This window comes from Phoca vitulina, unplaced genomic scaffold (genome assembly GCF_004348235.1).
Source record: "Phoca vitulina isolate PV1807 unplaced genomic scaffold, GSC_HSeal_1.0 scaffold7, whole genome shotgun sequence".
In the NCBI taxonomy this organism is placed as follows: Eukaryota; Metazoa; Chordata; class Mammalia; order Carnivora; family Phocidae; genus Phoca; species Phoca vitulina.
The window spans coordinates 44,494,173-44,508,070 of NW_022589710.1; the positions used below are offsets into that span (position 1 = coordinate 44,494,173).

Consider the following 13,898-nt stretch of genomic DNA (forward strand, 5'->3'; position numbering starts at 1 on the left):
GGCTGACCCATCCTCCACCCCCTCCCCTCTAGAACCCTCAGTTTGTTTCTCAGAGTCCACAGTCTCTCATGGTTCGTCTCCCCCTCCGATTTCCCCCCCTTCATTTTTCCCTTCCTACCCACACAATATTTCTAAATAATTTTTAAATTAGTTGCCAACATGCAAATTTCTGGCTTCTGTTGAAAGCTCACTTGATGTGGCAGTTCCGGGCCTGTGTTCTAGCAGAGACTCTAGTCTCTACTGTCTCCTACTATCTTATACCCAGCCCATGTGATCTCTTTTTGTTTCCTAACTAGCCTCTGTTAGGCATTTGGGCTTGTGCCCTTTTTTTTAAAGTAGGAGGCACAAAGCAAGAATGCTTAACTCACCTCTGATCCCTCTGCCCTGAGGTTGTTCACTTTGATTTACTTAAACCATTCATTCCCTGTTTGTCATCTGCTTTTTTATCCCCCTGCTACTACTCTTTTCCCCATTCTCCAAGAGTAGCCATGACTCAGAAGCCAAGTTTTGCTTGCCTTGACTCAACCCCAAGTTAGCTGGTTAATACTGAAAAGCAGTAATTTTAAGTGTTACTGATTAAGCAAGTGATTTGAAATTATCTAGCAATTCATAAGACAGCTCTTCCAGTTCTTTCTTGGGGCTTGTAGGCTGCTGTAGAGATTCTTCTAAATCCTGCTGTGGATTTCTGGTGCTGAGTTTTGTAGTTTCATGGGTGCTACAGAATAAATTAAAGCATTATGAAATAAAATGTTTTTAATTAAAGCATTATGTAAGGCTTAAGGATGGTTTCAACATTTTCATTATTTTATATGGGGTGTAAAGGGAAATTTCTAGGGGGAAAACTGGGATAGGAATTAGGGGAGGGGCCGTTAGGATTTAAGAAACAAAAGTTGAGAGTAATGGCGATACTATGCTTTTCTCCCCTTCACTTACCAATGGCGGGGTGCTGCTAATGAGTTACGTTTTTAATGAGTGCTAGATTTTATTTTTTTTATTTTTATTTTTCTAAAAGATTTTATTTATTTATTTGACAGAGACACAGCGAGAGAGGGAACACAAGCAGGGGGAGTGGGAGAGGGAGAAGCAGGCCTCCTGCGGGGCATGGAGCCCGATGGGGGGGGGCTCGATCCCAGGACCTTGGGATCGTGACCTGAGCCGAAGGCAGACGCCTAACGACTGAGCCACCCAGGCGCCCCATGAGTGCTAGATTTTAACAAGCCGTGGTGACCATGCTGAGGGGAAAAGAAAGGCTTTGATTGTTCAGGATAGTATAGCTTTTATTGTGGCTCTATATAGGTTTTTACCTTCAGTTATCCAAACAAAATAAAAAGTGCTAGAAAAATAGTTTTATCATTTTATAGTAAGTAAAAATATACATGGGGGCGCCTTTACACCCACAGACACACATACGTTTGTTCTTCAAAAGTGAAGTAATACTTTTGATTGATGGCCCTGTAACTAGAATTGGAAAAATGATCTGTTTCAAATTGAAGGAATCTACACCTCATATACAATAGTTATATTTTATTTACAACTGCATTATTCTCCCATTTTAAATGTGTTATGTGGAGATCTCTGGGTTAGTATTCTGTACATACAGGATTGTGATCTCAAAATAATACGGGTGGTGGCATTACAAGGGATGGCAGTTTGAGAGCTGCAGGATAACAAGGAGCATCTGAGATTACCTGGGACAGTCACGGACTTCTGACTGCTCCCGCCATCGTACAACCCGGCTGCCCTGACCCTTGTTCCTCACAAAGTCTTCATCCAGCCCAGCCTGCTGCAGGGTGTCTCGATAACGTTGTTCTGCGGCTCTCCTGGCAAGGTCCTGTGGAATGGAAATTAATCTGCTGGAGCTGTCTTGTGAATTACCAGGTACTTCTAAATCACTTGCTTCATCTGTATGCCTAAAATTGCCCCCTACCCCAACTCCCCATTAATGCTGGGCACTGGTGTGCATGAAAATTTCTTAGAGCCTTTTCAAGCCTTAAAGTGCATAGGAACTACCTGAAGATCTTGTTATTAATGTAAATTCTCATTTGGTAGGTCTCAGATAAGGCTCACAATTCTGTACATCTAACACTCCCGGGAGATGCCAACTGTTGATTTGGGAGCCACACCTTTGAGAAGCAAGGATTTAGATTTTTGGAAGACCAAGTGAGACTCAGATGAAAAAATGGACTAAAAAACATTTTAAGATTTAAAAACAACCAGGGGCGCCTGAGTGGTGCAGTTGGTTAAGCGTTCAACTCTTGGTTTTGGCTCAGGTCATGATCTCAGGGTCCTGGGACTGAGCCCCGGGAGTCCAGTTGCACACTTAGTGCAGAGTCAACTGAGATTCTCTCTCCCTCTGCCCCTCCTGCTTGTGTTCTCTCTCTAGAGTAAATAAATATCTTTTAAAAAAAATTGTTTGTTTGTTTGTCAGAGAGAGGGAGCACACACAAGCAGGGGGAGTGGCAGGCAGAGGGAGAAGTAGGCTCCTGGCGGAGCAGGGAGCCCGATGTGGGGCTCAATCCCGGGACCCTGGGATCATGACCTGAGCCGAAGGCAGACACTTAGCCGACTGAGCCACCTCGGTGTCCCTAGAGTAAATAAATATCTTTAAAGAAAAAAAAAGATTTAAAAACCAGGGGCGCCTGGGTGGCTCAGTCGTTAAGCGTCTGCCTTCGGCTCAGGTCATGATCCCAGGGTCCTGGGATCGAGCCCCACATCGGGCTCCCTGCTCCGCGGGAAGCCTGCTTCTCCTCTCCCACTCCCCCTGCTTGTGTTCCCTCTCTTGCTGTATCTCTGTGTCAAATAAATAAATTTAAAAAAATAAATAAAAAATAAAAACAACCAAACCATTATCATGAACACTAAGATATCAAAAAAAAAAAAAAAAACCCACTAACATATAACAAATAGGAAATAAACTACACTAGTAACACTTTTTTTTTTTAAGATTTTTATTTGTCAGAGAGCATAAGCAGGGGGAGCGGCAGGCAGAGGGAGAAGCAGACTCCCCACTGAGCAAGGAGCCCGATGCCGGACTCAATCCCAGGACCCCAGGATCATGACCTGAGCCGAAGGCAGACGTTTAACTGATTAAGCCACCCAGGCGTCCCACTAGTAACACTCTTAACAGGATAGATGGTCTGCACGTGGACCAGAAAAAGGTTATTTTTTGTTTTGATTTAAGCAAAATCATATAGAGCACTTTGTATTTTTCCTAGAGTGGTGAAACATCTGTTGAGATCAGAGAGTGAGCTTTGCTTGAAAAAATTAAAGAAGAAAGGTCATTATGAGAGATTTTGAACAATGCAAGTTGCTAAGTAAACCCAAGACTGTCCAGCATGTGTGAGTCTGTGTGTGGCATGTATGGGGGTGGGAGGAGTGTACCTGGGAAATGCCTACATAACACACTGGCTGTAAGATGGAGATAATGTCCAGCAGTTGGAATCAGGTCACTAGGAAACCCCAACTTTTTTCTGAAACTGGAGAGAAGAAGGATCTACAGAGTCTGATACAACCCAAAACCTCCAGGGATGGTGGCCTTTCTAAGGCTGTTCAGATAGCTCCAGAGCTTCCTTAGGGAGAGATCTCAACTGGGTCCAACTTCCCGAGAGGTCTAGAGAACACCTTAAAATGATTCTTCCATCCTGAAAGCCACTTAATCTGAAAAGGGCTTTATGGGGTGCTTGTGAGCATCTCAATGTCTGAAGACCCATAAATGTGTCTGCCACAGCTCTAGAGGCTGGGGATGCCCAGGGGACCAGCACTGCAGGGGGAGAGATGATGTTAGTAAGTTAAAGATCATCTCATTGACACAGCCAAACTGTCCCTGGGTATGTGGGATCTAGCCTTACCATGATTCAAACTGAAAGCTAGACCGTAGCAAACACTCCAGAAAGTGAAATACTCCAATAGATGTCTCTGGAGTCCAGTCTCGGATGAAATCAGTCCAAGCAACATTCACCACTGCACTACTTATTGGGGGTGGGGGTGGGGGGTGGGATGGTAATTAATAAAACAGGCCCAATTTAGAATCTTTCTGAGCCTCCAGGAAATGTTATTAATACCCAGATATTAAACTGTTCCATCATTGGGATGCCTGGGTGGCTCAGTCGGTTAAGCATCTGCCTTTGGCTCAGGTCATGATCCCAGGGGCGTGGGATTGAGCCCTGAGTCAGGCTCCCTGCCCAATGGGGAGTCTGTTTCTCCCTTTCCCTCAAACCCTCCCCCCTGGTTGTATTCTCCCTTTGTCTCTCTCTCTCTGACAAATAAAATCTTTAAAAATAAACTGTTCCATCATTTCTAAGAGCCCTTTCATCCAAGACTGAAAGAAAGTGAATGATGGTTTAGTTTTACCTTGGTAACTTGTTCGAAGAGATACGGCCTTGTCTGTATTCTCTTCTTCATTTCTTCCAATTCTTTCTTATACTCTTTTGCTCTTTTACGGTCTTTGTTCCTGGAATTAACAAGATTTTTAGAATGAATTCTGTCTTTTTCCAATCTGAAATACCCTTCACTCCAATTAAGCAGAGTAATTCCCAAGGACATTGTAAATTCCTAACTGTGCCTAGCAAAATCCTGGACTGTGTGCAATTATAGGAGTCTACTCTAATAACTCCATTTTGCCGTTGTTCAAGGCCAATGATCTGTTGGATCCCAAGACAGGCACACCCTTTGACACATGGAGGACACTGACCGATTCTCTTTCAGCTTTGCTTTGAACACCTCCTCCAGGCTTTGATGGGGATCCATGGCTTTCGCACGCAAGGTCACGGATTTAGACATCGCTTGACACTTCTTTTTGTGCATCTCCAACCACTGAGTACTCTCATCTGCTTTGTCCTTTTTTTCAAGTGAACTTCTAAAGAGAGGACGCAAAAACCATACAGATGACCAACTTGAGTATATTTAAAAGCAATCTTAGTAACCTCTCTGGAAAGTAAAATGGTGTTTTCTATGAAGGGAGTGATTTACCACACTGGCATTTCAGAAAGAATAGGATTCTGAGATTGGCAGAACAAGCCTTCCCAGCACTATGGACACAGTGATTTTCTGCCCCAGGAGAAGTTCATTAATTGAACTGAAAAACATATGAGTTAAAATATCCTTACACTCAGGCTTCTGGCCTGTCTGGAAACAAAATGATTCTAAGAGCTGCCATTTGCTGAGCTACCTACTCTGAACCAAGAGCATAAAGGAATCAAGTGCTTTATATCCATTATCTTCATAACTGCCGTATGAGGTAAGAACTGTAAGCCCCTCCTTTTATAGGCAAGGAGACTGAAGTTCAGAGAGGGTAAGCCACTTATTCAAAGCCAACCAGCATGCCAGTGGAAAAGCCAAGATTTGAACCAGGATGTCTGACTCCCAACTTGACCTCTGTGCTGTAAAGGGTGGACTGGAAGGTACCTGGGGTCATGGTCCCTTGGGAATAGAAATCTGCATTTTCACAGAGAACTGAAAAAAGGCCTCTTTCCATGCACAGTTTGGGGTTAACTTACAGCACCTAGTTTGTCTAAGTATCATTTGACAAGGTACTATGGGGAGTTTCTACCAAAAGAAACAACAGTCAAGAGTCTTGCATTTGGGGCGCCTGGGTGGCTCAGGTCGTTAAGTGACAGCCCTCGTTCGGCTCAGGTCACGATCCTGGAGTCCCAGGATTGAGTCCTGCATCGGTCTCCCTGCTCAGCGGGGAGTCGGCTTCTCCCTCTGACCCTCCCCCTTCTCATGCTCGCTCTCTCTCATTCTTTCTCAAATAAATAAATAAAATTTTAAAAATAAATAAAAAAATTAAAAAGATGTATTAAAAAAAAAGACTCTTGCATTTGGATTATTTACATTCAAATGAACAGATTAGGAAGGAAGGCATGAAAGCTGAGTCTGCTATTATATCAAACTCCCTGTTGCTGGGAAGCAGATAATGGACATCCCCTAGAGGCGCCAGCGTCTGGTTCCTAAGGCCTACCTTACTGGGGCCTCAAGATACTGATGCATTTAGCCTTCATTTAGTCGCTCTAAGACATTTGAGGAAGAAGGGAGTATCCTTTGGATTCTAAATACATTTCTAAGATCCCCATTGTGGGTCCTCAAGAGCCAAGTAGGTCCCGTGTTCTCCTCTGTGAGCCCCACAGGAAAGCACTAAGATGCTAGTCCTCTCCCAGAGCTCAGCTGCTTGGATTACCACGACCTTTCCTGCCGACTTCAGCTCAGAGGTCTAGTGGAGGAGCTCTTGCTGGGGTGCTGGTTTGATGACAGCAGGACCATGACAGAGTCAGGTCAGTTAAAGAATTAAAAAGTAAGGAGACTCCTGCTTCCCAACCAACTTCTGAGAGTTCCTCAAAGATGAATCTCACAGAATCTCAAATCTGTGCGGTGGATGCCCTCTTTGTGACTGGGTCTGCCACCTGCCGCCATGCGCCTCTGCATTCCTGTTCCTAATGGCTCCCTCTTTTGTCTGTGGGTCTTCCGCCATGTTGTTCTCTCTGGAATCTTCTTTCTTTCCAGCCTTTGGCTAATTCCTCATTCTTCAGAGATCTATTAAAGAGACCCCTACCCCAGGCTGTCCAGTGCTCCCAAGTTTCCCTGTATTCCCCCACCACTGCACTTCTTGCAAAATATGGTAACTTCTTTGTTTTTCTGTATTTCATACTAGATAATAAACTAGAGGTTCCATAAGGTATCTCCAGCCTTGCCATTGTGACTGGCACAGAGTTGACTATCTGCTGAGTGATGGCCATGTGTTCTCCAGCACTACGTGTAGAGGGTTACGTGTATTCCCGTCCCGCTCAAAGAGTTCCCTTCCACCCCTATAGGTCTCTCTAATAACCGAAGAGGAGGCCCAGCAGCAGGATGGTTTCTAGCATCGGGGTCAAGACCCAGGCGCTGACCACTGATCTCGATCCTGGGCCAAGATCTCGAGCCCGACCACTCACCTGACTGCAGATTCCCTCTTCCTGGTGATGTCCGTGATGTGCACAGGGAGGGTGTGGGCAGAGAGGGAAGCAAGGCCACTCAGAGAACGACTCCTTGGCAGGGGTGTGGCTGGTGGCTGTGGAGAGTCCTGGAAGAAACGAAGGTTGGTATTGATGGGACAACAATGTGTGACTAGTTTCTATTCTAACTAGGATTCAATTTCAGTGAAGGACTAGTCAGACCAAGAATCTTTTTTTTTTTTTCCTGGGATTAGAGAAAGAGTAATGAGTTTATTACCAGGCCTAAAGTTGGATAACAATCCTAAAGTTTTAAAATCAGATGAGAAGAGTTCTTTAGAATTGATATAGGGACGTGAGCAATTGGTCCCAACTCCCTATGTTCTAGACTTGGATTTATTTCTGCAAATTTCCTTTAGAAAAGTTCCCTCTAGGGAGGCAAAGAAAGAAAGTATTCTTATGGTACTAAGTTTATAGGAATTGTGGCGCTTACAACTGAGCCAGTGTTGGTTTTTTTTAACTTTTTAAAATTTAAATTCAATTGATTCACATATAATGTATTACTAGTTTCAGAGATAGAGGTCAATGACTCATCATCAGTCTTCTATAATGAGCCAGGGTTTTTTAAAAAAAAAGAGAGGAAAATGTCAGGAGAAGTGCCTCCCGTTGAGACTGGCTGGTCCGCTGGGTCCCGGGCCCTGCCCCTCCTGCACCTGCCCAGGCTCTCACCCTCCTCCCTCCGGACGTGGCGGCATCACTGGGCCGCTGAGCGCCACGCAGGCTGCTGGTTCTCAGCAAGAAGGGCTTGTTGCGGGTCCCCTCCCTGGCCTCCCTTCTCTTGGCAGCTCTTCTCTGGAAGGCCTTGTAAAGGCCTTCGTAGTCAGGGACGGCAGGATTCACCCGAGGCTGGAATCCAAAGTCAGGGTGCAGAAACGCAAGCTTTTCCTTCTGGGTTCGGGTAGCTGTGCGAGGCTGTGGGTCAGGCCGGCCGCCGGAGAAGGCGACAGGGGAGGAGGCCTTCTGGAGCATGTCTAGGGCTCGCATCTGGATGCGAATTTTCCTGCAGAGTTCTGCTTCTGTGGAGAAAAAGTCAGGGAGGTGACGGGAGAGAGGGGACCCCACTGCATCCCTAAAGGTTTGGAGAATGTTCCCTCAAACACTAGCAGTGGTGTGCCGGAGCTGACCGACAGCTTTGCAGGAATCTCGGGTACCAGCTGACATCACATGGGAAGCTCCGCGTTGGCCAGGAGAGGTGTACTTAGACCACGGAAAATGGCAAACACTACAGATCAGCTTGCTTTGTCTTTTCTGGAGAGTTCGTTCATAAACACTGGCCAGGACACGGCTGCCAGGTGCCAGTAGGCTGTGAGGCAGCCACCATGGACACGGACTGAGCGCTCTCTGTGGGTCCTTCTTCCAAGGCGGAGCTGGAGGGGCAGGCCCGTCACCCCTCCTCTCCCAGGTCCCCCTCGGCTCAGGGCGAGTCCCCGCCATCCACCCAGAGGCTCACGCTGTTGCCCAAATCATTCTTGCCTGCCTTCTCTGGTCAGTCCCAAGTTCTGCGGTCTCTGCTCTTCAAGCGTGCTCCAGTCTGGCCTCTCCTCACCGTCCCTGCTGCTAACTTCACCATCTCTCCGCTGAACTGCGTCCAGACCAACATCCCTCCAGGCCCAGCCCTCGCCCCCTCAATGATCTTCCCGAGCCGCAGATCTGATCCGGAGCCAGCCTACTTAGGGCCCTTCAGTGCCCCCCCCCCCCCCAGTGCCCTTGGATGAAGTCCAAACTTCCTCCCACGGCTACAAGCCCCCAGGTGTGGCCCGGGCCCGCCTCTCCCTCTTCTCTCCTGCCCCTTGTCCCTTGAATGTGCTCAGCAGCCTCTGACCTCCGCGCTGTTCTCTCTGGCTCACTCTTCCTCCCTCTTCCCATCCTTCAGGGTCCGCCTCAGCGCTCACTTCCCCCAGGGCCCTTCCCTATCTGCTCCCGCCGCCTCACCACATGCGAAGCTAGGTCCCTGTCCTGTGCTCTGTGAGGGGCAAGCCTTTCATCCTTGCAGACCCCTCACATCTGTAGCTTTGTTATCTAGTACCTGTCTTCCTCCCGTGTCCACCAACTCCATGTCTGTCTGTCCCAGACAGGGCCTGGCACCTTACTGAACGAGTAAAGCCTGAGTCCTTTTACCGAACCCCAGTTCTTGGAATGTGCACCTCACCAGGACGGGGGGCGGGGGGTGGGAGCGGGCCTCAGGGCCAGCTGGCGGCGGCACTGTCCTAAGCCGGCCGAGGGCCGTGTCTCCCTGGCAGCGCTCACAGGACCGAGCTGGGGAATGCTGCGCCACCTCGCACGGCCCGCTCGTGCCCGGGCTCCCCACGGCACAGACAGAGCCAGCCCTACCCCGTGGCCTGCCCTGAGCGTGGCCCGGAGGCCGGTCCTCCCGAGCAATGAATTTATCTCCCAGCCAGGCTGACCCCCGAGCCTACATCCCCACAGCAGCTCTTGGTGGCCCCCAGGCAGCAGGCTGCAAGGTGTGTGTGTGGGGGGGTCTTTACCCTGGAGTTTGTCCCCGAGGGCTGGCTCCAGAATGGACTTGGGGATCCTTCTGGTGGCCTTCTGCTTGGGGACCTTGGCCTTGGCTGTGGCGGCCAACTCCCTCTGTTTAGCGGCTTCCTTTCTCTGTTCCTCCTTCACTAGGAAGCTGAAGGGCTTCAAGGAGGAGAGGAGCAGTTCCTTCCTCTTCTGGATCCCTGCCTGCCTGCGGGCCTCGCTGCGCTCCGTGATCTCCCGGTAGAGGGGCAGGTAGACGTGCGCGGGCACGGGCTGCGCCCGGAACTGCCGGTGGCACTCGGCCTCCTCCTGACCCTGCCGCTGGGCCTGCTTCCTCTCCCGCTCGAAGGAGGCAGGGGAGGCCAGCCACTGGGCCTTCTTCTGGGCCTCACGCAGAGTCATGCGGAATGGCTGAGGGACGGTGATGGATGATGCCCAGGAGCTGAGGCTTCTGTGCTGCGAGGGAGGCCTGGAGCCTGAGGGTGGCGGGGGCTGACCCTTGGGGTCGTCGGACGGAAGGCTGCTCAGCGAGCTGCAGCGCCTTGTGGGGCCACACCTGGGGGGAGAAAGCAGCTGCGTGGAGGACACGTGGAGGACACTGGAGGCTGGAGGCTGGCTCCTCCTCCGGCTCCTCCCCAGTCCTCCCTCCCAGGAGGTGACAACCGGCTTCTCAGCCTAGCATCCCCCCCCCCCCCCCCACCTCGCCTCTGAGCCTGTGCCTCTCTCAGCTGGGCCTCCCTCCTTTCCCTCAGGCCATCTAGCAGCCCGTTAGGAAGTCTTTTCTCAGAACTGATTCAAGAATTGCCACTTTGTATTCTAATATTTTCTGGTTTTTTTCCTAAATTTTAAAGATTTTATTTTTTTAAAGTTTATTTTTTTAAAGTAATCTCCACACCCACCCCGGGGCTCGACCTCACAGCCCCGAGATCAAGAGTTGCACACTCCACCGCCTGAGCCAGCCAGGCGCCCTGCACTCTAGTATTTTCATATGGGCGGGAGAACAGTGCAATGGTACAGAGCAGGGCTTTAGAGTTGGACCCAGGTTCAAATCTTGCTTCAAACAATTACCAGCCGTGTGACCTTTAGCAGGGTTTGCCTGGAACCTCTATTTCCTCATCTGGAGAACGGCAAAAATAATATCTACTTACAGGGTTAGTGGGAAGAGAAAATAAATATTAAATATCATATAAATGCAGCGGACACGCATATAACAGGGCTTGGCCAAGGTAAATGTACCTTGTTGCCATTCTCAGGGAGGGAGTGAGAAAGACATCCCTTTAATCAATTCCAGTGCTTCCAGTGACTAGGGTAACCCAAAGTGACTTAGGACGGCTGGGTAGGAACCAGAACATGTTTGGCTCCAAAGGCTGATTCTGAGCTGGAGTCTGGGTAAGGGACAACTTGCAGAAGTGGTCTTTGCTTTACTGGGAAGAGGATGAGGCCCAGAGTCATGATGTGACTTGGCCAGAGCTGTGCATGAAGCAGCTGGTGAACTGCAGTGCCTTACCTCGGAGACTCGGGGTACTGGACCTGTGGCTTCCCCCTGCCTTCGTCTTGGAAGAAACTCTCCAGGTCCTCGTCATCTTCGGAGAAGTTCTCACCACTGTCTGGGTCAGACTGATCAAGGGATTCCAACAGGCACCACCTGCCTTTCTGCTTTAGTACCTCCAGGGTCTCGTAAAAGCTCCCAGTTGAGTCAGAAGATTCAGAAAGCGTCAAGTCCTCTGGGCCAAGGAAGTCATCCAGTTTGCCAGCCCTGGGCAAAACCAGCCCATCCCCAGACAACTCCTCTTCTGCATCCGAGTCTGAGGAGGACTTGGGGGGAAATACCTACAGTGAAATAGAATAAACGGGTCAACTATCATTTCACATTTACGCAAAACATAACCATTAATTTCACTTTGAGTAAGTCTCTGTGCATTAGGGACTGGGAAGGAAGAAAAATGTGTTCCTTACTTTAAAGAAATTTCACAAATCGGTATATGGGGTGCGCTTGGTTGAAGGGCAGGGAAAGGGAGCAAGAGGTGAGCAGTTACCGAGTACTCTGCAGCACGCATTCTGTCCCCGGCACTCCAGGAAGCGCACCAGACCTCGGCCACACCCTGCGCCTTGCCCTAGTTGGGCTTTACTTACTTGTTGCCAATCTTCTATTTCCTGCACCTCTGCTTTCCTCCTATTTCTATCTAAGATTCCATCTGCCCCGTTACTAGGAACGAATGATTAACTGAACAATGTGGTCTAGCCGAAAGAACAATGTCACAGAAAGTGGGTTTAAATACTCCATTCATTTAGAAAATATTTATTTGGTACCTAATGTGCACTGGGCATTAGGCTGAGAATGAGTCAAACAAGGTCCCTACTCACAAAGCTTACGTTCTAGTGAGAGGGAGACAGACCATATAAGGTGACAATATATTCAATCAAAGACATAAGTTGAGAGATTATACAGTGATGAAGTGGTTTGGGGAAGCTTTTCTGTTGATAAAAGCCCATCAGATAAAGACCACTAGGAACAGTATCTATAATCAGAGTTAGGTTTATTAATTTGTTGGAGTACACCATGAAAAATTAAGGGAACTTGCAGGGTGGGGACTTTCAGTAAGAGGGTGGGGGAAGGGCTTTTTCTAGGGTTGGCTTATCTTGAATGATTCTGAGGATCTGGATGGATGCTGTCATGAAGAGGGCACAGTTCAGTAAGTGAGTGACTGAGCAATTTTTATTCAAAAGGTAACTAGAACAAAGGGAGGCTGGGTAAGTAATTGATAGGTAAGCATCATCATTTAGAAGGGGGTCTTAGTCTTTTTGCAGGTACACTTTGGCCCTGGGAGAAACATTGTTTTCTGCTAATCTGGCTGCTCACCTTAGCTGTGTCTGTTACAGTCTGCATTGTACTTTCTCAGTCCTGGGCTGATTTTTACTTTCTCACTGCAGAGGAGTTTTAGACTCACACCTGATTGATGAGAGGGAGCCAGCCTTGCTAAGATCTGGGGTAAGAGCGTTCTGGGTTCAAGGAAAAGCAAATGCAAAGGCCTTCAAGCAGGAATAAACTTGGCTCTTGGAGAGGCAGAAGGAGGGCCAGTGTGGCTGGAGGACAGTGGTATGAGATATCCTTAGAGAACCAGGTGTGGGGCCGGGATTGGACTGGATAAGATGACTGGTTGCATCTAGAAATCAGTTGGAGGTAGGCTGCTACAGGCCTCCAGGTGACACTTGGTGATGATTCTCTAAGGTCCAGCTCTAATACTGAAAAGAACACTGGATTCTGAGTCAAACGTGTGTATGTGCTCCAGCCCTTGCGCAGCTACTGAGGAGCATGGGATCCTGGGAAAAAAAATTTTAAATGCCTTTATTGAGATATAATTCAGACACCATACAATTCATACAATTCACTTACTGAAAGAGTACAATGCAATGGGTTTTAGTATATTCACAGAGTTGTGCAACCATCACCACCATCAATTTTAGAGCATTTCAATCACCCCAAAGAAAGCCCATACCATTTAGCAGTCACTCTCTATTTCGCTTAGTCCTTCCAACCCTTCCCTCCTTGCCAGCCCTAAGCAACCACCAATCTACTTTCTGTATGGATTCTATGGCAAATTTCTTTTTTTTTTTTTTAAGATTTTATTTATTTGAGAGCGAGCGAGCACATGCGTGTGGGGGGAGGGGCAGAGAGAGAGGGAGGAGCAGACTCCCCGCTTGAGCAGGGAGCCTGATGCGGGGCTCAGTCCCAGGACTCTGGGATCAATCATGACCTGAGCCGAAGGCAGACGCTTAACTGACTGAGCCACCCAGGTGCCCCACTGTGGCAAATTTCTTATTCTCTCTGTGCCTCAGTTTTCTTTTCTACAAAATGGGGACAACATCGTTCTATCAGTCCTAGGGTAGTTGACAGGATAAGCGAAAACCGAGGGCCATCGCTGGGTTCGATGAAGGGCCTGACATAAGGCTCAACCCCTTAGGGAGTCCGCCTGCCGGTCCCTAAAGGCGGCCGATTTTAATCCCACGCCCCTCTGCGACACGCCCCTGCCGTCTGTCTCCAAGGCAACGTCAAACAGTTTCCTCTCTTAGAGATTCCTTTCCGGGGCGCAGCCCTAATTCCTCTCCTCGTTCTCTCCTCACCTGACGGCTCCACTGAGCGCCGCCCGGGGCTCCCGGAGGCCTCCCGATGGTCATCTCCCCGAGGCAGAGACGAAGGCCGCGGTGACAGCAGCGGGCTACGCGCTGGCTGCGGTGGCGGTACTAGCTACGCGATCAGGTTCCGCCCCTTTCCAGCTTTGGCCTCTGATTGGCTCCCAGGCGGATGCCTGACCCAGTCCCCCTTCCCAGGGAGCCTCTAATCTTCCCCGCCCAAGTTGGCAAGGATCGTTTTCTGATTGGCCTACTCTTCGCGCGTTCTATTTCCGGCTCTGAGGCCGGGGCGGAAGCAGCTAG

The 13,898-nt window shown here is 48.8% G+C and overlaps 1 protein-coding gene across 1 annotated transcript; it reads right to left on the reverse strand.

Moving 5' to 3' along the window:
* Positions 1-101: 101 nt before the first annotated feature.
* On the reverse strand, positions 102-13,724 carry FAM161B (FAM161 centrosomal protein B). Its single transcript, XM_032405542.1, has 9 exons — positions 13,587-13,724; positions 10,972-11,294; positions 9,470-10,020; positions 7,653-7,999; positions 6,927-7,054; positions 4,691-4,855; positions 4,351-4,450; positions 1,689-1,831; positions 102-715 (listed from the first exon to the last, which is right to left on the reverse strand). The coding sequence occupies exons 1-9, from the start codon at positions 13,638-13,640 to the stop codon at positions 577-579; spliced, it is 1,950 nt and encodes a 649-aa protein (XP_032261433.1). The 5' UTR covers positions 13,641-13,724; the 3' UTR covers positions 102-576.
* Positions 13,725-13,898: the final 174 nt, after the last annotated feature.

Excerpts from the sequence above, each read along its gene's own strand:
- FAM161B (XM_032405542.1), bottom strand. The coding sequence starts at position 13,640 with ATGACCATCGGGAGGCCTCCGGGAGCCCCGGGCGGCGCTCAGTGGAGC. Across the intron at positions 10,021-10,971 it reads CAGTACCCCGAGTCTCCGAG|GTGTGGCCCCACAAGGCGCT; the intron begins GTAAGGCACTGC and ends TTCTCCCCCCAG. Across the intron at positions 8,000-9,469 it reads CCTCGGGGACAAACTCCAGG|AAGCAGAACTCTGCAGGAAA; the intron begins GTAAAGACCCCC and ends TTTTCTCCACAG.